Below are 25,925 nucleotides of genomic sequence, written 5' to 3' on the forward strand. Positions count from 1 at the left end.
TATGACCCAGCTATTCCACTCCTTAGTATTCATCCAAAAAACTAAAATCACCACACTATAGTGATATATGTGTACCAATATTTATAGCAGCACAATTCACAATAACTAAGTTATGGAACCAGCCTAGGTGTTTCTCAATAGACTAATAGATAAAGAAAATGTACATATATATACTGGAGTTTTATGGAGTCCTAAAAAGAATGAAATTATGTCATTTGCTGGCATATGGCTGGAACTGGAGAAAATCATGATAAATGAAAAAAGCCAGGCTTAGAAAGTCAAAAGTTGAAGGCTGGGGTTGTGGCTCTAAGGTAGAGCACTTTTCTTGCATGTGCAAGGCCCTGGGTTTGATCCTCAGCATCACATAAAAAAATAGATAAATAAAAATAAAGATATTTAAAAAAAGGAGTCAAGAGTTGAGTGTTTTCTCTCATATGGAGAAAGTAGAGAGAAATAGGAAGTTAACAAAAAGGGTGGAGGCAGAATCTTATGAAAATAGAAAAACAATGGAGTAGATGAAGGGGACCAAGTGGGAAGGAGGAGAGATATGAAATAAGAGGAACTGGATAATGAAATTGATCAAATGATGCTATGTGTATGCATGAATATCTCATAATGAATTCAATTATATATATAATTCACCAATTAGAAAATAAATTAATAGGAAAACCACTCAAGTAGAGGAAGGGGATCAGGGAAACCAGGAGAGGAGTAAAGGGATTGTACTGGGGATTGAAAGGGATTGTTTGCATTCATGGGTATGCCAAAATGAATCCTACACTTATAAAATTACAATGCAGTAATAAAAAATATTGAAATTTAAAAAATAAGGTAATTTTAAATCAAATGATATATTTTTTAAAAATCCTAATTAATTTGTGGAAATGGAAAAATAATAATTAGAATTAACAACTGTATTGACAGGTTAAAATGACAAGGTAATCTTGAGGAGTTGGTGAATTGGAAGATAGAACTGAAAAAATTACCTAAAATGCCTAAAATGCTACACCAAGAGAAAAAGATGACCAACTTGAAAGAAAGAGATGGAGAAAGAATGAGAGTTTTAAATGTGGCTAATAAAAATTGTTATAAAGGGGAAGAAAAATGGCAGAAAGGCAGTATTAAAGAAACTTACTGAAAATTTTTATAGAATTGATGAAAGACCTAGTTTCTTAGATTTTGAGAGTGAAATGAGCTTTGAGCAGAACAAAACAGTCCTCTCATATGGAGGACTAAAAGTAAAACTGCAGAGCACCAAAGAAGATGAGCAACACAAGAAAGCTAGATCTATACTATAAAGACCTCTCTCATATTCTTGGATACACAGAATTAATGTTGTTAAAATGGCAGTATTACCAAAAGTGATCTACAGATTCAATGTAATTCCCATTAAAATACTAATGATAATCTTCCCAGAACTAGAAAAATTAATCCTGAAATTCGTATGGAAAAACAAAAGACCCAGAATAGTTAAAGCAACCCTGAACAACAACAACAAAAAAAGGAATACCAGAGGCATCACAATATTTGGTTTCAAATTATACTACAGAGGCATAGTAATATGAGCATCATGATTCCTGGCTTAAAAACATACATGAAGACCAGTGGAACAGAATAGATGACAGAGAAACAAACCCATACACATTTGTTCATGTGATTCTTGACAAAGGTTATAAGCCTTTTAAACAAGTGGTAATGGAAAAACTGGGCATCCATATGTAGAAGATTGAGACTAATTCCTTCTCTCTCACCTAACATGGAAATCATTCAAAATGAATTCAAGACCTAAGAATAAAACCAGAAACTTAGCAACTATTAGAAGAAAAAATAAAGGAAACATTTCACATGTAGATTCAGGCAAAGACTTACTGAATAGGAACATATAGCTCGGGAATAAGAAAATTAATAAATGGGATAAGATCAAATTAAAAAGCTTCTGCACAGAAAGGAAATAACACTGAAATGACAGCTAATAGATTAAAGTCTTTGCCAGATACTCTTCCAAGTCAGGATTAATGTCCAGAATATATAAAAAACTCAAAATTAGAAAATCTAATGACCTGATCAATAAATGGGCATATGAACTGAATGGGTATATCTCAAAAGAAGAAATACAAATGTTCAACAGAAAATATGAAAAAATATTCAACAATTTTAGCCATAAGGGAAATGCAAATCAAAACATAGATTTCATATACTCTAATTAGAATTGCACTCCAAAAGAATACAAATAACATTAAATGCTGGTGAAGATGTGGGAAAAAGGCACTCTTGTACTTTTGATGGCTATGTAAATTAACACAAAAATCAGTATTGAGGTTCTTCCAAAAGCTAAAGTTAGAACTACTATATGACCAGTTAAACCACTCCCTGGAATTTATTCAAAAAAATTAAAGCCAGCATACTTCAAACTGATGTGTGTTCCCATGCTTATCACAGCACAATTAATAACCAACTTAAGTGATCAGCCTAGATATCTATCAACAAGTGAATGGATGAAGAAAAAGTGGTACATATACACAACTGAGTTTTTCTCAGGTATAAGGAAGAAGAAAATTATATTATTTGCAGGAAAATGGATGGAAACTGGAGAATAATTTTGAGAGAACTGTGACAGGCTGAAGAGAGAAAAGTGCCATATGTTTTCCCTCATAAATGCAAGCTAGAGGGGTAAAAACTGGACACTGTGAAAGTAGAAGGATTACTAGGTTTCTTCCTTAGAATTCCTAAGTTAGAGTGATGGGTTTCTTTGATATTCCTATTTTCTCTTTCTTCTTACCCTGAGTGGGAGGAAATGGGTGCCTTGAAAGAAATGAAGAATGAAGAATGGAGTCTGACATTGTGTGATAGAAGTGAAGGCTGCAAGTCTTTCCATATCAATTTGGGGGATCAACAATTTCCCTTTGGAAATTAGATAAATTCATTAAATAAAATGAATTGAGTGGTAGTGGAAGATCTTTGAAGGAGGACTTATCCAAATAGAGCAGTGCTCCTATTCCAGCAAGTCTGCCCATAGCCTCAGCTATCCTTTCAGTCTCTTGAAGCCTTTATGCTTCAGAAAAAAGGAATAGAATAGGAAATGATGCTCAGCCTTGGAAATGGATCATAGAGGACAAAACAAGTCTCACTCAGTTTATGTGGATTTTAAGAGGACAAATAAGTAAATGTGAACAAAATACACAAACATAAGCAAGATAGGAAAAAAATGCCAAGAAACCACATCAATGTGATGGTACAGGAGAGAGAGAAGAAAAGAGTAAAAGAAGAGATGGAATTTACACCAGAAGGAAACGTATGGAGGAAAAAGAATTTTCTATAATGTTTTGAGATATAGAAGAATTAACAAGAACATAAATTCAATAAGTTCTCAAAGACAACATAAAGAACACAAAGAGATGAAAAAGGAACTTAAAAGACTAAGGATATGATGACCCTAATTATATAATCATTTTAGAAAATGTAATAAATTCTAAATGCAATATAGAGACAAAGTAAGTTGAAGGTAGATGGTGTGTCTAGATGAGAGAATCAAATGAAATAGAAAGCAGTTTCACAAAATAAAGAATGAATATTTGTGTAGGAAAAGTATACTGTGTTTTAGAAAAATTTTGACACAAAAGACGAACACTAAGATATATATTTAAATCAAATTGTAGTGATAAAGAAGAATATCTAAAAAGCCAATCTAGGCAAAAAAGAAAATCACATTCAAATGGTTAAACATTTAGCTATCCTCAGATTTGTGCCAGTTGAATTCAGTGCCAAAAGAAATAAAGCAGTATCCTCAAGTTCTGATGTAGGAGTAACAAAGTATTATTCTCTGCCAAGTACAAACATGAGGGCAAATATTCAGAGGACAGGTGTCTTAATCTTCTCTTAAATGACATGTAGCCAACTGAGAAAAAAGTGAATAGAAAGAAACCAGAAATGGTGAAGAGGTCAAGGAATTGAGTTCATTGAAAATATAAATATAAAATATAAATACCTAACAATTCATACATCACAACAGTGCTAAGATCAGCATATGTACTTCAAACTTTGGTTATAGTCAGATCCAAATATAGGTCACAAAAAGGTAGTGCCAAGTGTGAGAATGCTAATTGTCCATCTTTAATGTAAAGGGGTTGATATGATCTAAAACTGAAATTTTAATTCTGGGAATCACTATTGTTTTATTTATAATTGATTTTTTAAACCTCATAGAGATTAAAAAATATATCTCCTGTGCTAAAGAAAATCACCTGGAATTTTTTAAAGTTCCATTTCCATTTATTTCTAATAAATATGAGTGAAATTATATTTGATCCTTTTTTGTTAAAATAAAATTTAGGGGGCTGAGTTTAGTATATCTAGTATGTGTGAGGCCCTGAGTTTCATCCCCAGCACCCCCACAAAATAAGAATAAAGTAAAATTTAGTATGAGTTTTTTGTGTCCTTAGTCATTCTCTCTCCCATCCCTTTTTCTTTCTCTTACTCTCTTCTCCATGAAGAGATTTCTAGAATTTTATTATTTATTATGTTACTTTTGGGTAGCAAAATTATAAAATTTCGACATTTTATTTCTCTGCACAGCTTGTTTAGCACTTAAACAATTAAAAATTATTGGGTTCAATGAGTTAAAATAAAACCCATTTAAAATGCTACAGGAGAAAGAATAAGGAATATTAATTGTTCACTAGGTGAACATGGTCTTTCCAACATTGACTCGAAATGAAGAAAGAAATGATGAAACTCGATAGATTTTATTGAAGAAAATTAAAGCCATCTCTATGCTACTTTTGAATTCAAAAGTGGAAAATATTTATTATTTATTTAATGAAGGGATAATTTTCTTAATGTTATTAGAGTTCTTATAATCAACTGGAAATAGATGACTACATAGAAGAAAAAATGGCCATAGGACAGTATCAGGCAGTTCTTAGAAGTGGTATAAATGTTTTAAAAAATTATGAAAAGTTTTTAGTGTTTCTTATACTGAAAATAATGTCGACTTTTTACATATCTAACTGACCCTTTTATGATTATAATATGTGGTATTTTGAAGCTACTTGTAAAATACATTTATACCTTAATTGTAGAAGTGTGAATGCATGTTTTTGGAGCTGAGTTTAGCCAAGTCTCATTAAAAAATTAAAATATGAAAGCTTTTATCAATCATTTAAGTTATAAGAACTTATTCTGAGGAAAAAACCATGGGTATGCCCAAAGATTATCTAAAGGAAAAGTTAGTTTATGGTAGGAAAAAAAGGTCAGAACTAACAAATGTCTGAAGTAGTAAATGGAATAAATTAATCATACTACATTTTTATTATTCATTTTAATATTGAATGACACAGAATACATAGTGTGTGTTGATTTAAAGGAAAGTCTACAAATTACCTTATATAAAATAATTTCCTTCAGAGTAACATTTTTATTTATGTTTTTCATAATTTATATTCTTAGTAATTAATTCCAAAGAAATAGCAAATATTTATAATGACTTTTTCTGGGTTATGAAATTAAGAGTTTCCTTTGTTTTTTTCCTATTTCTATATTATCTTTCACTTTATTATAAGAAGTATTTCTTGACCATTCAAAAAAGAAAGATACAGGAATAGGTTTTAGCAAAATGTTTAGTATGCTAGTAGTTTGTAATTTACATGGGTAAAGTGTTATTCCTTTTTAATAAATATATTATATTCTGATACATGTGGTTAGAAATCTTGCAAAATTCAAAAGCTAAAACAAATACGCATTGAAGTCTGTTTAGGTCTTAGAGATAAACAGGTTTATGATATTAGTTTCTCCAGTAAATTCCAACTGAAGTCTTTCCCAAACTGAATCAATAAATCTGGGTCTTTCATTAGGGGCCCTGTGGGAAACAAAATCATGTCATGTGTAGGGTCAGCACAGACATTTCATGCCTGAGATGGTGGATGACATTTTTGGCTCTCTTGACTGCTATGCAGCAAAATTTATTTGTAAGTTGTTGTTGTTGTTTTGTTTTGCTTTGCTTTTTAAAACAAACTACAAGAAGAAGCTGGCCCATTTGTTCCCTGGTATTTGCACAGCATTCTTTAAAGTGTTACCCAGATCTAGAATTAAGCATTTACATTGGAGGGGATAGTGAAGAGGGCATAAATTTCTTTTGATAGCTGAAATTGTATTGGCACAATAAAGAGATTACTCTAAATTTCAGATAACCTAATTAGACATAGCTTTTACCAGCTCTGAAGCAGAGAGACATATCAAGGGCAATGCTTTGGCATTTGTTCTTTACTGGTTGGAAGCAGATAAAAGCTTCAGGGTTTCTTTTCTTGGATATGGCATAAATTGGGAAACTTAAGCTTTCCCCACTATACTCACATAATATCCATAAGTCCTGTTTGTTTAATATTCATTTGACCTTTTCCAATCATATTTTGTGAACACAGCAACATGGGACAAATGTCCTAGCTTCCTCTTGGGTTCAGGTAATTTGCTGTTTCCCTGGACTAAGGAAGACTGGATGAGGGGACCAGCTCTCCTGTGTCTTTGTTGTGGAGGGTGGATCTTGGAGACTGGTGTTAGAGGAGAGGATTTCCAGATGAATGGTACCCAGATAGATGGTTCATCATTTAATTTCTGTATTGATTAAAGTAACAATAGTTGCTGTTACAGACAGTGAAGTTTTATTCTCTTATCAAACTAGTAGTTTTCTTTTCTGTTTGCTTAATATCCAAAGGGATTTCCCCAAAATATGATTATTTTATAAGCAAATTCTTCCATTTGGTGGTGCACTTATCTTCATCATATGGCTCCTGTGTTGCTGGCCTGTGGAAAGAGCATAGAATATGTATGTTAGTGTGTTCTGCAGACTATTCTTGAAATGCTCTATAACTTCTGACATTGGCTACAACTTAGTTAAATAATCACATCCACCTGTAAGAGAGACTGAAATTATAGTATAGATGTTGACTCAGGAAGAAAGGAAAAAGAATTTGATAGTTACATAGTCTGTGTGTGTCATAGTTGTAAATCCAGCAATAGAAAATCAAAGACAGATTGTAAAATACTGAGGTTTGGAAGCCAAGAAGACTCCGATCTTGAATTCTAAGAAAATGAAATGAATAAATATGTAGTAATTCCCTGCGCTGGAGCTGAGTGTTCCAGGAAGCCTTTACTGGATAGATCCTTCTACTGTACTTTTGGGTGAAGAAAGGGAACAGTTAAATTAGCCAATGGAAAATACAAAGGAATTTTTTGGTTTGTTTTTTTCTGGTGCTGGAGATTGAACCCAGGGGCACTCTAGTACTGAGTTACATCCCCAGCCTTTTTATTTTATTATTATTTTGAGACAGGGTCTTTCTAAGTTGTCCAGGCTGGCCTTGAACTTGCAATCCTCCTGCGTCAGCCTCCTGAGTTTCTGTTATTACAGGCATATATTACCATACCAGGCTAGAAAGTTTTTCTTTTTTTAAATCCAATGGCAGAGAACAAATATAAGCAATGATGAAATATAGAATTATTTGGCTTTATGACTCCACCATCAAGATAGAGTACTTCCTTTTAACCATAATTTTGGATTATTTGATATTAAAGTTTGTTATAGACTGTTTTATAGAATTTGGATCATGTGGCCTGTGTTAGGATTAATAATTTTAAACTAATAGAAATATACTATACTAAAAATATACTATACTAAAAAATTATTAGAGGTTTGAATAGAATTACTGTCAACATTTATATAATGTTAAGTAGCTTATATATTTTACATATTTGTTTAATTGAATATTTAATTTTATGCATTTATATAGAAGTCTTGGGACCTTAGAATATTGCTATGTTATAAACTGTTGTTTGTTTTGTAGATGGAAATTCATAAGAATAATTACTTGTATGATTCCGTATTTGCTTATAAATTGTGCTTCTGATCCAAAAGTCATGTGATTAGAGAATCAAATGTGATTCATGGTACTTTTTCCTTCCTTCTTTCCAGGAGAAAAGTTGAAATTATGCACACCCATAGTCTTTTCACTCTTCTTGGAGAAAGACTGATGTTGCATACAAACACTGTGACTGTCACCACATACAACACACTTTATGAGGTAAAATTAAAAAAAATATGATGAAAAGTGTATACATAGGAAACTTCCTAAACCTATGTGTTTGAGATAAGTACTTGTCAGCTTGTCAAAAAAGACAGACAAAGCAATAATCATTACAAATGAAAATGAACACATACCTTATTTTTTATTGTATTTTAAAAACTAAATATGTGCAGTTACTTGCCAGTGTTCTTGGGTTGGTTCAAGGGTGTTTCTATGAATATGGGTTGTCTGACTGCCTTTACAGAGTCTTTCTCACGTAAATTACACTCGTTTTTATTAAATATAATAGAACTACTTTCACATTCTTTCATTTCTCTACTCCATTTATCCTTTCTAATATATAGCAATCACCTACTTATGATAGAGGTGATATGTATGAGGTAAAATGAAAGTAAGAACTATTTATAAAAATGATGTACAGATGCATCTTTAGATCTCATCATTTCAGTTTAGAAATTCTTTTCTTATAACTTCTAACAGGTACATGTTTGGGTTTGATACTTTCTATGAAATGTGTATATTGCCTCAAAGTAGCTATTTTAATTTTAAATGCCAATAAAGTATTAGAACTCCTCCCTTATGTTAACCTTACTGCTTTCCTGTAACCATCTTTAGCCATGCCAGTACTCTAAGTATAAGAATTGGCAAACTACCAACACCTGTTTTTGTGTGGCTATGAGATGATGATGGTTTTTAGATTTTTAAGTGGTTGAAAGTAATCAAAAGAAAAAGAATGTGTGGCATGTAAAATTTATGCAAATAAAAATTTCAGTGTTTATAAATAGTTTTATTGGAACACAGCCACAATTATTTGTTCAGGTATAGCCTACAGCTGCTTTTACACTACAACCACAGAGTAGTACTTGGAACAAAGAATGTTTGTCACACTGTCATCGCTTTGCATTGCAGCTTGGCATACTGGGAATCAGAGCTGTACAATAACTTAATATTGTTTCATGTACCACATGTATTGCCAAACCTGCCTTCTTTTAAAATATCAGTACATAACTATCAGGTCAAAACAGAAACAGTTGGTTTTGAATCTCACACTTTTAAAATATAGTGGACTGTAGATTATTTTGTGACAGATTTAGAAGGCAAGGCATTGTGTCTGTTATACAAAGGCATTATATCATGCTAAGAAAATACCTTCATTGACATTTCTAGACTAGGTGTGCATAATAACATTCCTAACTTAGAAAAACATCGTTTAGAAAATATAAAACTGAATATTTCATTATTGAAGATTTACTAAAAAAAACAATATTCACCATACAGGAAGGCAAATGCTAAATGAAATCTCTTTAATTCAGTAGTTCTGAATGGTATTGTCATAAATTTTTAAATTAATATTGGACAAATTTGGGGCTGGGGCTGGTGCTGTAGCTCAGTGGTAGAGCACTCGCCTGATACGTATAAGGCCCTGGGTTCAATCCTCAGCACCACATAAAAATAAATAAATAAAACAAAGGTATTGTGTCTATCTACAATTTAAAAAATATGGAACAAATTTAAACTTTTCTAGTGCTACAGTTTTTCATCTAAGCCATGGGCTAGTCCAGCTCAATTCCAGTTTTTTTTTCACAGCCCTGAAACAGTGTAATTTTCAAATTACACTGTCCATAAATAACTTCGGATTGGGACCTAGCTAGTTCATTTTATATGGTCTGTGGATGACTTTATGTGGATGACTTTATACAGAAGTGAATAGTTGTAACAGAAACCACATTGTTCACACATCATTGAATACTTATTTGACCTTATCTATAAAAAGTTTGCTGATTCTTGCAGTACTGCAACCCAGAAAAGTGTAACTCCCCCTGTTGTTTTTATTAAATACTATTTTAATCTGATATGGGAATCGATATGCATTCACTTCTAAAATTTGGGAAGGATAGAAAAGTGTCATGAAAAAATTGACCCATAGTAGCTCCATTAATACTTAAAAGTATAAAAAAATTTTTCTTAACTCTTTCTCCTACACACACACACACACACACACACACACACAGAAACTACTCCTAACAAGGTATCATCTTATACATAGCTTTGTACCCTTTTCTTCTTTAACAATATATTGAAAATCTTTTTGTTACAAAATTTTCATCTATCGTGTGGTAGGGCAAAGTTTCTCCCTTAAAGAAATAATTAAAACATTTAGATTTTGTGGGCTATATGATATTGGTTTAAGTACTCAGGTCTTCATTTGTAGCTTAGAAGCAATTATAGACAATATGAACCACATGGGCTGTGTTCCAATCAAACTATTATAAAACAGGAAGTAGATTGACCCAGAGGCATTGGTTTTTTGACCCCATCTGTAGCATTAATTTTCACTATTTCATCTTTTGTCCCTTTTATTCTCTAATCAGTAAGAGTAGGAACAGCCTATTAGATTAAAAAGATACCTTTTAGCTCTTGACTTTTTGTTTCTAAGCTTAATGTGCCTACTTTGGATCAGTAATTCCTTAAATCACATGAGTTTTAGGTTTTACCTTCTAGAGTAATTCCTTTTTAAATTAAATACAGAACCGAGTATGCACTAATAAAATGGCCTACACTTGTAGAGTATGGTGAGGTGATCTTCTTTCTTGACTTTGATATTGTATTTTCCTTATTATAGTAACTCTCTTTTTTTGGCACTTCTTAGGATAGTTATCTTAGTGAGTGCCCTATATTCATTATCTCAGATCTTCTAACAGTCCTATTGTACTGGTATTTTTATTGTCTCTTAAAACAGATAAACAGAGTTACAGGTTCAAGAGTTTGCTTTATCGTATTACTAATAAATGGTTTAAATTAGGTAGGTTGCGTAATATATGTGTATAAGGGGAAAATGTCAAAATACCTTCAACTGACAAACCTTGTTATAATAATCAGGATGGTTTTTTAAAAATAAACATTAAAAAAAGGCCTGGGGATGTAGCTCAGTGGCAAAGTACCCTCTGATTCAATCAATCCCCAGTACACACACACACACACACACACACAAGCTTAGGTCCTCATGATAATATTCTCAAGGAGAATATTAGCATAGGTGAAGGTAACGGGCCATGCATTTGAATGTGGTGTATATCCCCAACACAACCCTGCAAGAGATAGAGGACACATGTTTAACTTTTTAATCATTGTTTAACTTGTGGGAATTTCTTACCATCTACTTGTTTTGAGTTATCATCAATATAGATAGAAAATCAGTCAATGAATCCTTACATTAAAATAAAAGTAATGCATAACATGTTGAATTTGTAAATTCATTTATATTCCTAACCATAAAATAAAAACATGTCACATGTATGTATATCTATTAGTCTTCCTGAACAGTGTTTTAATAAGCACAGTGGCACTTTACCCACCACTTATACAAATAATTGCTCTTAGTATCCAGATTTTGGTCTTTAATGATAGTCTATGCTAAACAAAGGCAAGTTGTTGCTGATTCTGTGCCTTAGGTGAGGAGAAGCTAGGATCAGTGTGAATGCTTTAATGTTGGGCATTGAATGTTGGAAGTTTCAGGGATGCTGAAATGATGAGAAATGTACTCATAAGGCTTTTGACCAATTTAATAGTTATATATGTTATTACCAGTTTGGCAATAATATTTAACATTTATTAATAATAATAACAATATAATTTTTGGAAGACTCAGTTCATAATGACCTATTTTTTTAGAAAAAGTTACTAAGGTGTACAAAAAAATCAAAGAAGAGATAAATGAACTTGGTGTCATATTGCATGTTTGTATTTCCAGTGACTCAGGAGGCTAAGGTAGCAGAATCATGAGTTCAAAGCCAGCCTCAATAATTTAGCCAGGCTGCAAGTAACTTAGTAAGTCCTTGTCTCAAATAAAATATAAAAAGTGCTGGGGATATGACTCAGTGGTTAAGCAACCCTAGGATTGCCCTGGTACAAAAAAATAAAAATAAAAAAGATGATAAATGATTGGTTAGCACTGATCTCATGCGGTAGTAAAAAAGAGTCTTCAACTTAAGCTTCAATGCTATTAACAAACCAAATTGTATTATGAAAATGAAAGGAAAATGGATTACTATTTCTGGATCCAAAAGATTGTATTATTTTTACTAATGGCACTGGTTTACAACAAATTAGATTTTTTATAATTATCAGATTTTTCGATTAACATAGCAAGTGTAATTTAACTTCACAAACAGAACAGCCTAGACTTGGAGCTTGAATTTAACTCATCAATCTGTTCTTGTATTCTCAGCAAGAATCAGTTGCTCAATAATTTGGTGGCTAAAATATTTTTTCCCCTCTTCATTGCCCCCCACTTTTTTTGGTTTGTTTTGGGGAAATTACCTGAACTCCAGAAATGTTTTAAATTAAATAGCACTACACCTTTATAAAGGTATAAATTTTTGTATAGAAATAATAAAGTACTGTGTCGTACCTATACTACTGCTAATGAATAGTAGAAAATATTAGTTATATGTTTAGCAAAATCTTTTGAAGTCCTGTTTCTATGTCTTGGTGATCTTTAAAACTTTTAAGATTGATAAGTTGCATAAAATAAATAATAAATATTAAAGCAACAAGCCAGACTTTTTAGCAGAATATGTCAGACAACATTATATCAATTATGAACATGTGAAAATACATCTTAATGATCCTGAAAGCCAGATGTTTCTAAGAAGACACTCTGTTTCCTAGTTTTCTAAGATGTATTATGTCTGATGAGGACTGGAAGTTCGGATAGGTCAGAAAGGAAACTGTCCTAACTGCTGCTTAAGCCACAGTCTGTCTGTAACATGTGAATTACAAAGTAATTTCATTTATAAAATAATATTTAAATATGTAATGCTGGGGTCAAGTATTTGTCTATAAATACCATAATTGGAAATTTACCATGCTTAAAATTCACTTTTGATTTCCCTGTTTTATATGATTGCACTAGTCACGAGACTGTTCTAAATGCTCAGAATGTGGCTACTGTGAATTGAGAAAGACTGTAAAGTGTTAAATGCAAATTGGATTTCATGTCCATATCTGGTTCTGAACCCTCCATGTCATCTTGTTTTAATTAGGTGCAGAGGTTACTTCCTGCTCTTAACCTAATCCAGACAAACGTCTTTTGCTTCCATTAAAATGCTTATATCTACATTCATTTTTATTTATTTAATTGTTATTACCCTTCCTCTTTTTAAACTCATATAGGTTCTTACTGACAAGTTTACCATGTCTTATTGTTTAAAAGGGGGCATGTATTTATGCCTGTCTCTAGAACATTAATTAAATAAATTGGTGCTAGAAATATAATTCCACTTAGCATCTATATTTTTCATCTCAAAACATTTAACAGAGTGTGGACATGTACCTGGCTCTAAATAATACATGCTGAATCGAGTTTCTAAATATATTTTTATAATTAAAAAATCATTTTAGATTTGAATATGTTGTAGTTTTCAAAGCATTTTCAAATGTAGAGCCTTATTTAATCTTTGTAGCAGGTTTATTAGATGGACAAGGCAATTATTACCCTCATTGTTAGATGATAAAATAGTGATTTAAAAAGTACAACAGTATAAAAACTGTTGATGGCTTTTAGGTAAATTTTATTTCTTGTTCAATATGATTTAATTGCTTTTGGTGGAGAAAGTTTTGACTATTCTCTTCCATTTAGGAGTCTGACCTGCTTTTCTTCCCTCATGTCTGGAGTTATTGTGAATCTTTAATTTATAAACAGAATTTTCTGGGATATTTTCTATCGGGCTATAGGGTCACACCAGGGCCTTTTGGGAAAATTGATGTGAAAACTCCTTCTAGGTATATACCAGCTATTAATTTATTGTTATTTGGCATATGGTTTTTAATGAAATTTTATCCCACACGTAAGCTCCATTTTATTAGTAGTGCATGTTTGGAGTGCTCCAATTAAGAAAAATTGTGACACAATTTAGTTTTAACAATGAAGTGTTTAGTTTTCCACAAAAGTATGGAAGTGAGGGGAATAGAGTTAATTATAAATATTATAATACTATAATATTATAGTAATATAATAATATTACTATACTATTTAAGTAATAGTAGGCCAGTTTTGTTTTCAAATCAGTGACTTTTTGGTGTACATTTTTAAAATATATCCATTAAATTTTCTGTTTTAGTCTGAGCAGAAAAGACAAGAAAAGTGCCACTTCTGGATGTCATGGTCCTTTTCTAATCAGAATGATCAAGGGTTCATCCCTGTGTCTTAATTTACTTTTTCTGTTCCTGACTTTTAGAGTACAGCCATATACATTTGTTCTTTAAACTAACATGTATAGTATTTCCCCAAGTTTTATTTGACCTTTATTGAACTGTTTTAAAAGCATTATTTAGAACTTGTCATGCTAGAACTAAATAGGAAATCAAATCACTGATGTAAGTTGGTGTCTTCATTAAATACAGTCTCATTGGGCTTATTTATATTTAAGAGTAGAGATAAACATGGGTTAATGACTATACTTTTAAATATTATATATTTATATAACAGATATTTATATTATTTCCATATAATAATTATATGTATATTTAATTATTTATATACATATTCATGAAATTCAGTTATCCATTCTTTCATTTAACAAATGTATATTGAGTACTGGTATATGTAAGGCACTGGTGCTAATTCCTGGAATTTAGCAGAGAAAATGTATAAATCCTGTACTTTTTGAGTCTGTGTTTTAGTGAAAAGTTAGTGAATGTTTTAGAATATCTTGTCTTTACTTGGTCAACTCATGCCATTTTTTATTATTTGAAAGATTTTTTTTAATTGCACTAAATGACAATGAGCCACATTTAAAGGAAGAAATTTTCTTTCTCAAATTTCATTTTTAAGTATGGACCCTGCTCAGACATTATTTTCTTTCATATTTTCTAATTTTTAAAATTAATGATGACAAAAGAATCAAATATATACAATTTACAACAGAAGTATATTAAAGATATATACTGAGAAAGTATTTCAAACAATAATTTGTGGATTTTCTGATTTTTCCTTCTATGTATTTCCTTCTATATATTTTGTCCTCATCTAAAACAAAGTTTGAGAAAAATAGACTTAAAGGATTTAAAAGAATATGGAATTCTTTATAAAGGCAATTAGGAGAGATGTTTCTTCCCATTTGAACCAAAGTGACATTTTTGCACATTCTTTGTATATTTTGTACTTATGATTTCAGTTGTTCTCTCTTTGAAGTTTACATTTTTTTTTATTTTTCAGATCTTGACAGAGCAAGTGTGTACTCAAGTTGTACACAAACCACATCCAGAACCAGACTCTACAGTGAAAATTCAAAATCCAAGTGAGCAAATGGCAGTTCTTTATTGTGTGGTAATTATATGGCAACACATGAGACTAAATCAGACTTTTCTATTTTAAATCTGTATGGAGTTTACTTAGTTTATAACATTTACAACTTACCTATCATAATGCTCAGTATTTATTTTGAAATTAGTAAATATAATATGTGTCTTGGTTGAAGATAAGATGTGGTTATAAATCACCAGTTCAAGTTTTTTTGTTTACAGTGATTCTTAAGGTGGTGGCAACTTTATTAAAAAACTCTACACCAAGTGCAGAATTGATGGAAGTTCGCCGTTTATTTTTATCTGATATGATAAAACTTTTCAGTAACAGCCGTGAAAATAGAAGGTAAACAATTTGAATGTTACAAAAGAACTTTTATCTTACAGTTAATGTTCTTCTCCTTAATTTTCAATCTCTTTCAAATAAAAAAGTGTAAATCTTTCTTATATTGCTAAATATGCTTAATTATTAGAAAAGGCAGTATATTCGATACAATTTGTATTCAGTATACTTTTAAAAATTTTTATATATTATTTAATCATCCATGTGTATTTTAATTATATTGTGTGTATGTCTGTGTATCTGTCCTTAAAATAAACTATTTCTGGTAGGTACCAAAGTACTATCACCAATAGTACTTTGATTATAATTATGTAGGATTTGCCCATACTCATATATATATTTTTTTCTTGTTTGTCTTATGACTGATTGCTGTCATGCATTTTAAAGATGGTTTGAAAAGACATGAGGTATGGATTGAGGCCATGAACTCTTGTCTATGGTTGTTTCCTGAGCCTTTAATTTAACAAATATTGATTGTCCATTGTGTGTGGAGTACCATGCTATGCAGGGTAGTTTTATTACACACTCTTAGGATGATTCAGTGGTTAAGACAAACATAAACCAGTGATTAATTTATGATGGATTAAGTGCATTGTGAGTGCTAAAGGTGATGAGAAACAATTACTAAACTGAACTGGGAGAGCTAAGAAAGTGATTCTGAATGGTAAGTAGGATTTTTGTAGTAGAGAAATGGAGAAAATCTGTAGAATACAGAATGTGCAAAATAATTATTTACCTTGCTTTATTTATGTTAGATCATATTTTCACTATTTTATCCCAAGTTATGAGATACTACAGTCTTCTTTAATTTTGGTATTTTTTAATGAGACCTTTTATCTTCCCTAGATGCTTATTGCAGTGTTCGGTATGGCAGGATTGGATGTTTTCTCTTGGCTATATTAATCCTAAAAATTCTGAGGAGCAGAAGATTACAGAGATGGTCTACAATATTTTTCGGATTCTTTTGTATCATGCAATAAAATATGAATGGGGAGGCTGGAGAGTCTGGGTGGATACACTTTCAATAGCCCACTCCAAGGTAACCAGAGATTTAGCATTTTACACCATCTAGGTTTCAGCAGTAAATTAATGTCTATAAACCCTCATCTGGTGCCATCTTGTGGACATCTTAGATTATGACTGATTCCTTTATTCTAGTTTTCTCTTTCCTATTTTTTCCATCGTGTATTCATAGATTTTAGAGCTTGAAAGTATCTTGTAGATCATTTAATTCAAAATGCAAGTTTATAAATTAGGAATTTTAGGTGCTATATCTGTTTATATTAGATTTGAAAACTTGAGTCTGAGCCAGTTGCTTTTTTAAGTAAAACATACCTGCACAATTCTTATATTTTATGAAATAGTCTCTGAAATACAATTTTTAAGACATTTTTAAAGAAGTCAGAATTTTTAAATTTCCAAGTGAATCATAAATGCACTTAGTTTTTAAATATTTTTAATTGTATTATCTTTTATTTATAATATTAAGAACCTGTGTTTTTTAAATTTTATTATTTTTTAGCTGTAGTTAGACACAACACATTTATTTATTTATTTGCCTGTTTTTTTATTTATTTGTTTATATGTGGTGCTAAGGATCGAACCCAGTGCCTCACACGTGCTAGGCGAGCCCTCTACTGCTAAGTCACAATCCCAGCCCCAAGAATCTGTGTTTTAAATATATTTGATTTTTCATAAACTGAAGTAGTGAATTAAACTATATAAATATATATGCATTAGCTTTTGGAAATTTATATTTAGGATTTCTCATTACATATTGTCATAGAAGAAACCTGGGTGCCAGGAGTTTGTTTTTAATTAAGTTATGTTATAATTGAACTTTTTTTCATTTTTAATAAATTCATTTAGTCTTTTTTAGCAACACTTACGAATACACTTTCAGAGGGTACATAAGTAACACTGCCTCTGATGAAATTACACAATTTTCTGTGTGTTTAAAAGCAGCCTCACAGAATATGTAAATGAATGAGCCTGGTTGTGTTTTATAAAATGTTACTGATAAAAACAGATGACAAGCAGGCACAGTAGCACAGCTTGTAATTACAGTGACTTGGGAGGCTGAAGCAGGAGGATAGCAAGTTTAAGGCTAGCTGTCTTCATGATTTAGGGAGACCCTGTCTCAAAATTAAAGAAAAAAAAAAATTAAAGGGCTGGCCATGTAGTTCAGTGGAAAGTGCCCTTGAGTTCAGTTCTTAGTACTGGAAAAATCCAAAACAAACAAAACAAAAAAAGTGACAAATAAATTGGCTAAGGTCATAGATTGTGAACTCCCACATTTGGGACTAAAATAAATGAAGGGATTATTATATCATGATAATCTCCAAAGAAAGGTCTATCTAAAATTCTTTTAACCTGTTATTTAAATATAAATTATTATCTGTCTATAAGAGAGGTTTTTGAACTTAAAAACTTTAAGAAGAATTTTTGTTTTAAAATTACATTTTGCAATATATTGGCACCTTATATTTATCATTGTGTTAATAAATTTGAGAATAGCAAAGAAAGTATTTGTGCAAAAAAATACATCCTAATTATTCCTAAATAATCCCACATGAAAAAACAAATTCCAAGTAGCTTATATAAGGATAAAATTATAACTTAGCAGTTTATAAATGCATATATCTATAGGTATATGTGAATTATTTTTTAACTGTTGTTATAATAGGTACATGTAGGAGCAAGAAATGGTGAAAAACTCTGTTTTATGGTAATAGTATTTTGGATATTATATATTGTTAGCTGCCAGTTCCTCATTTAAGCCTAAGTAAATGTGTAGGTGTTAACTGTCAAATTAGGTTGGTTAACAATAAAGTATCTAACCTGAACAAAGAACTTAATTTTGCTAGTTTACCTATGTAACATTGGGCAAGTCACGTAATAAATCTTAAATTGCTATGTTTGATGATTATTTCCACTTAATAAAACTAAGCACTTGTTTTAGGATTAACATTTGATACTTTAAATATTAAACTTCCTGGTACGATTTTTGCTATTATTATCTTAATTTTATTTGCATTATTTATATTTTTCTTCTTAACCTATATAAAATGCCTCAATGTTTTCTCTACTTATTCCCAAGGTCACTTATGAAGCACATAAGGAATACCTTGCTAAAATGTATGAAGAATATCAAAGACAAGAAGAGGAAAACATTAAAAAGGGAAAGAAAGGGAATGTGAGCACCATCTCTGGTCTTTCATCACAGACAACAGGAGCAAAAGGAGGAATGGAAATTCGAGAGATAGAAGATCTCTCTCAAAGCCAGAGCCCAGAAAGTGAGACAGATTATCCTGTCAGCACAGATACTCGAGACTTACTCATGTCAACTAAAGTATCAGATGACATTCTTGGAAATTCAGATAGACCAGGGAGTGGGGTACATGTGGAAGTACATGATCTTCTAGTTGATATAAAAGCAGAAAAAGTAGAAGCAACAGAAGTAAAGCTTGATGATATGGATTTATCTCCAGAGACTTTAGTGGGTGGAGAAAATGGTGCCCTTGTGGAGGTTGAATCTTTGTTGGATAATGTATACAGTGCCGCTGTTGAGAAACTCCAGAACAATGTACATGGAAGTGTTGGGATCATTAAAAAAAATGAAGAGAAGGATAATGGTCCATTGATAACATTAGCAGATGAGAAAGAGGAACTTCCCAATAGTAGTGCATCATTCCTTTTTGATAAAATACCCAAACAGGAGGAGAAACTCCTTCCTGAACTTTCTAGCAATCACATCATTCCAAATATTCAGGACACACAGGTACATCTTGGTGTGAGTGATGATCTTGGATTGCTTGCCCACATGACTGGGAGTGTAGACTTAACTTGTACATCAAGTATAATAGAAGAAAAAGAGTTCAAAATCCATACAACATCAGATGGAATGACTAGTATTTCTGAAAGAGACTTATCATCATCAGCCAAGGGATTAGAGTATGCTGAAATGACTGCAACAACTCTGGAAACTGAGTCTTCTGGCACCAAAATTGTACCCAATATTGATGCAGGAAGTATTATTTCAGATACTGAGAGATCTGATGATGGCAAAGAATCAGGAAAGGAAATCCGAAAAATTCAGACCACTGCTACAACACAAGTAAGCTATCTTATATGAGTTCTAGAAATAAAATTAGCAGCAAAACAGAGTCATTTCTTACCAATTTCACCGTGTTTATATGCACATATGGTATGACAGTGTCTTATAGAATTTGGTGTAGTTATATATATATATATATATATATATATATATATATATATATATATGAAATTAAGAGTAATTAAAAGTATCTGATTTATACAATTCTGTTACATTTGTGTGTGTGTGTGTGTGTGTGTGTGTGTGTGTGTAGCAGCTTTGCTCAACCACTCTGGGCTTAAGATCCTTATATAGTATGAAACATTGTACTAGATTAACATATGACCTCTAAGGTCTCTACCCTTTCTAAATTTTACGACTCCATGACTATATTTACACATTTTGTACTCACAATCGTCATTCTGAATAATTGATTAATTTTAACCTTTTAAGCTTCAGGCCCAATCCTGTTCTGTGGATTATAGAAAAGAGGACTTGCAGCCCAGATTGAACTGATAAATGAAGGGGAAGGGAAAAGGGAACTGTTATTTATCAAGTGCCTTCTATGTTCCGGGCACTGTGATAGATGTTTTCTGATTTAATCCTCACAACAACTCTGTGAGGTAGGTAATATGGCTGAGAAAATTTGAAATTATTAGTAGTGAGAATTTTCTTTACAACCATGTGGATAAAAATTTGTTATGAAAAAATTAAAGATTCTTAGGCATAGTAGTTAGGAAATCTTAGTGCCACAATTCTAACTTTACCAGAATAAAGCTAAAAACCACTGATGTTTTCTGATACAGGTTTAATTTTTGAATTTGAGTTGTGACTATTTTCTTATTTTCTGGGCTAAATAATGCTATTGTAGTTAACACTTTGAGAAATTACAATAATACTTTTACCCTTAAAGAATTGGTTTTTCACGAGACACAGAAATCCCTGTGGTTTGGGAGGCTGAGATAGGAGGATTGAGAATTCAGAGCCAGTCTCAGCAAGGGCTAGGCGCTGAGCAACTCTGTGAGATCTTGTCTCTAAATAAAATAAAATAAATAAAATACAAACTGGGGATATGGCTCAGTGGTCAAGTGCCCTTGAGTTAAAATCCTAGTATCAAAAAAATAAATAAATAAATAAAAGATTTGAGTTTTCTTTTTTTTTTCTGGATTTCCCACTTTCCTTTTAATGTCATTGAATATAACTTTAGCATGTTTCCATCACAGTTATATTACAGATAGGAAACCATGCTTACCTGATGTCTTTGTATTTCAATAAGAATTCTTCATAATAAATTCTGTGTGTGGGAAAGTTATTTTATTTTTTTGTTTGTTAACTGCCAGTTTTCATTTTTGTGGCAGTTGTACTATAGAGATAATTGGCAGGTGATGGGAATATCAAATTAGGCACAGATTTAAAATAAAGGCAAATATGGTGCCCAGTTCACAGTCTTCTTTCTGCTTTGTTTTCTAGCTTATCATGTGCACTTGTTTTTGAATTGAAGCATTGTGAGTGAAATAAACTTTGAAGTTACCTTAAACCTGTTGAAGTAATGTTCCTTCCAGTCATGTGTTTGTAGTTAGAACTAGTTGATGACATACAGTATACTTAATTTCATACTTGCTCACTTTCCTAAGAAAGTCATGTGGCCTAATGTAAAGACCCTACATTAGGGCAAACAGGATCTGGTTTTCAAATGTAAACTTTGGTGTTAACCTTGGGCATTTGATTGCCTTGCCTATTTTCAGAAATAAAAGGATAGAACCTATACACTGATCTTTTTAACTGAAAAGGTTCCTGTTCAGGGAAATACAGGTGAACAATATATTTAAAATATCTTAACCTATCCAAGTCATATGTAAAAGCTTTACCCACTTTATTATATGTACTGTTTTCATTTTTACATCAGGCATTTGTTTTGTGCTTCACAAAAGTTTAACTTTTCTTTTTCAGGCAGTTCAGGGTCGGTCTATCACCCAACAAGATCGAGATCTCCGAGTTGATTTAGGATTTCGTGGGATGCCCATGACTGAGGAGCAGAGGCGCCAGTTCAGCCCAGGACCCCGGACTACGATGTTTCGGATTCCAGAGTTTAAATGGTCTCCAATGCACCAGCGGCTTCTCACAGATTTGCTATTTGCATTAGAAACAGATGTACATGTTTGGAGAAGGTAGAACTATTTCCTTTATATAAATAACAACATTTTCACTTAAGAAACATGAATATTTTTATTGATATCAACTGATTAGTGATTTATGTCACTGAATAATACAAATCAAGTTTATTAAAAAATTAAATATTTAAAATTTTGATAGAAACACATTTTCATTGAGTTTATAAAGCTTAGGACTTACTTCAATAGGTGTTCAACAATTAGTCTTTTTTTTGTTGTTGTTGTATACTTTTTTTCTTAAGTTCTTCAGCACAACTGAATGTACATTTTTAAAAAAATTTTTAGTTAATTTATTTTAACTAGGTATATATTACAGCAGAATGCATTTTGATTCATTGTACACAATTACAGCAAAACTTTCCATTTTTCTGGTTGTACATGATGTAATGTCACACCATATGTGCAGTCATACATATATCTAGGGTAATGATGTCTGTCTCCTTCCACCATCTTTCCTGTCCCCATCCTCCTTCCTCACCCTCCACTCCCCTTTGCCCCAAAGTTCCTCCAGCCCTATCCCCGCCGCCCTTGTGGATCACTATCTACTTATCAGAGCATTCAGCCTTTGGTTTTTGGAGATTGGCTTACTTCGCTCAGCATCATATTCTCCAACACAACCCATTTATCTGCAAATGCCATAATTTTATTCTCTTTTAATGCTGAGTAATATTCCTGTGTGTATATACCACAATTTTTTAATCCATTCATCTATTGAAGGGCATCTAGGTTGCTTCCACAGTTTAGCTATTGTGAATTGAGCTGGTATAAACATTGGTGTGGTCTTAATGAAATTAAAGAACAAAAATTTTAAATCTGGTATAGCCTTATATATATATATATATAAATGGTTTAATTAAAAAATCAACTTCAATTGATATTTTCTTGATTTTATCTTTTTCTGTTAAAGTTGATATCATGTACTATATTTATTCTTTTTTTACTTTTTTTAAATTTGGGGGGTACTGGGGATTGAACTCAGGGGCATTCAACCACAAAGCAACATCCCCAGCCTTAGTTTTGTATTTTATTTAGAGACTGGGTCTCATTGAGCTGCTTAGTGCCTTGCCGTTGCTGAGCAACTCAATGAGATGGCTTTGAAGTCTCCATCCTCCTATCTTAGCTTCCTGGGGCCACTGGGATTATAGGAGTGCACCACCATGCCTGGCCTATGTTTATTCTTGATAATATTATAATATATAATGATAAAATAAAACTTAAAATCATCCCCTGCAAATGTATGATTTTAGAGCCTATACTATTTAAGCAGTTAATGGATTTCCGTTCCAATTTAATTAAAGGAAAAAATCTACATGAATTAATTACTACTTTTCCTCATTTTCAATTTAATTTTCTAATAGCAAGTGTGTAACAAATGAATGAATTATGAGAGTGTATCATTTGCACATACATGTATGTAAATTAGGAAGTTTGGTGGCTATAAGTAACAAAGTACTGTTACTATCAGTGACTTAATTAACTGGATGACATGCTCAGGATCCAAGCTGGCTTCTCTGCTTCTCCCTGTGTTTCTGTTTAGGATTCATTGTGGCTGCTTTAGCTCCCAGAATCAGTTGAACATAGGAAACTTGCCCAAATTAAAAGGCAGGGTTTCTTCCTTCTTCCGTTATTCTATTTCCTCTCGCATTTCTTCTTTTCTCTCCTTTACCTCTTTTTTTATTGCTTCATCTTCTCTTTCTCTCTTTTTTTCCTGGAAAAAGTCCCACAAGAAATTTTCTCCTTATGGTCCAGCAATATCACATGTTTATTTCTAAATAGATAATAGGAAAAGGGAATGGTATTATAATGACTGGTCTATATAGACCAATATTGGATTCATTTCCTAGTAACTGAGGAGACTTGCCAACACAACTCAATAACAGAAGAAAATCTAGACTATTTTAGCAGGGAAGAAGTCATGAATGTTGTGGAAGCAGTAAATAAATTCTGCCATAGGAAGTTCTGTCTTTTGATTTTATTTGATCAGTTCTTAAGCTACTCATCAATTTTATTTTTAATGTTATCAGCTAAGTTACCTAGGGATGATAACTGAAGAAAATTAAATACCATGAAGTATATTACTATTAATGTGAGGATTGGTATATGTAGACTAAAAAAATGTAATTTACTAGGTATAGTAATAGTACTCCAAAAGTGAGTGATACCTTCCTTTCATCAACATATTGTGTCTTTGTTTTCTTTCATGGACACTTGAGAAATTCACCAAACAGAATTTCATGTAATTAAATTTTTTTTAGAAGCTACCACTTAGTTTTTAGGATGGGAATACTTTCTGAAATGCAAAATATAATATATAATTTTTTATAGTCCTGAAAAGATGAGTTATCATTGAGCTTAGTTTGATTGTGGGATAATCTTGTTTTTCCCCCCATTAGACAAAACAGTTCATATTCCTGACTGACATTAACTTAAAGGAGTGTATTTCTTTGGGGATCTACATTGCATGTTTTACATGAGAAAACACATTGATGACCAACTTTGATATCTTTTTCTTCTTTTTACTCAATAAGTCCAATTTACTCACACTTCCCTATTATGTCACTTCTGTGACTTGCAGTATACATTTTCAACATGACTGGTCTCAGTCAGGCAGTGCGACAAACTGAAGCTTCCTAAAAGGTGAAGTTTAACTATGCAATTGTTTTACTTTTCAAAACAAAACACTCAGATTTGGCAGAAATAAATACTTTGAGCTAGATTCATTGACCTAGTCATATGTCTTAGAATCTAGTTAATATCGGGCAGAGACAAATGAGGTAATACATTTAGATACAAAAACTCTGTGGTGATATGTAAATTTTGGTAGTGTTATCTAAGTTTTAAATTTTTTTTACAATAACTCCATTTTAAATTTGTCTAGCTTCTTTATATTATATCTATAATTGTATTTAAACATATTCTAATGTATTTAAACTTCGTATTCTTAAGCCAAGGAAATGTTTATTTGTGTTTTGTTTTTCTGATATTCTAGCCATTCAACAAAGTCTGTAATGGATTTTGTCAATAGCAATGAAAATATTATTTTTGTACATAACACAATTCACCTCATATCCCAAATGGTAGACAACATCATTATTGCTTGTGGAGGAATTTTACCTTTGCTCTCTGCAGCTACATCACCAACTGTAAGTATTTTGCCTCCATCTAGTGGTTGATTTTTATAATTACATGAATTGAGCATTTCTGTTGCATCTGGTACAGTTAGCAGGTAAATTTTAACAAAACAAGTTCTCCTGAGGGAACTTCTTAACCATTTAAATATATATTCCATATATATATATATATATATATATATATATATATATATATATATATATATTTATATGGTTATAAATATATTTATATCATATATAGATATATGATTAGTTAGTGTCAGATTTAAGGTATGTGGGTTTTGAGTGATTTGGGGGAAGAGCCATTATCTGTAAAAGATTTATATTTTCTATATATATTTCTTCGAATCCACTAACATAGCTGATATACTGCTAATATCCCATGTGACATTGTTACCTGATTTTACTTCCTCCTGGGTCAACATATTTTTAATCCCCTTTTTTATTTGTTTTTATATAAAATATTAAAATGTATTAATATAATAAACTTGAAAAGCATTTAGTGTTAATTAGATATATTATTTAAAATATGATAGACCAATACTAACTTTAGATTTTAGTTGTCATTTTAAAAATATCTATTCAGAACTAGTTATGTAGTGAGTGGTAGAGTACTTGCCTAGTATGTGTGAAGCCCGGGGTTTGATACCAGCACCAATTAAAAAAAAAAGAGGTATATTATTATTAAGGCTGAGGGTGTAGCTCAGCATCGAGTGCCTCAGTAGCATGCACAATAACCTGGGTTCAATCCACAAAAAATAAAAATGTCTTTAATTCAGACCAAAACAGGAATCCATAGCTACTTGC

General features: G+C 31.7%; 1 protein-coding gene across 6 annotated transcripts in view; it reads left to right on the forward strand.

Annotated features, from left to right (window-relative positions):
• The window catches only part of NBEA (neurobeachin), a 638,449-nt gene that overhangs the window by 173,672 nt on the left and 438,852 nt on the right, over window positions 1-25,925 (forward strand). For all 6 annotated transcript variants that reach the window (XM_081293195.1, XM_081293196.1, XM_081293198.1 and 3 more), the window contains exons 18-24: window positions 7,961-8,069; window positions 15,292-15,373; window positions 15,600-15,723; window positions 16,567-16,759; window positions 18,821-19,837; window positions 21,767-21,984; window positions 24,977-25,130. In XM_081293195.1, coding sequence (XP_081149321.1) covers window positions 7,961-8,069; window positions 15,292-15,373; window positions 15,600-15,723; window positions 16,567-16,759; window positions 18,821-19,837; window positions 21,767-21,984; window positions 24,977-25,130 — 1,897 coding nt within the window. The remainder of the gene's footprint in view (window positions 1-7,960; window positions 8,070-15,291; window positions 15,374-15,599; window positions 15,724-16,566; window positions 16,760-18,820; window positions 19,838-21,766; window positions 21,985-24,976; window positions 25,131-25,925) is intronic.

The sequence above is a fragment of the Spermophilus citellus genome (genome assembly GCF_964194105.1).
Source record: "Spermophilus citellus genome assembly, chromosome: 1".
Taxonomy (NCBI): Eukaryota; Metazoa; Chordata; class Mammalia; order Rodentia; family Sciuridae; genus Spermophilus; species Spermophilus citellus.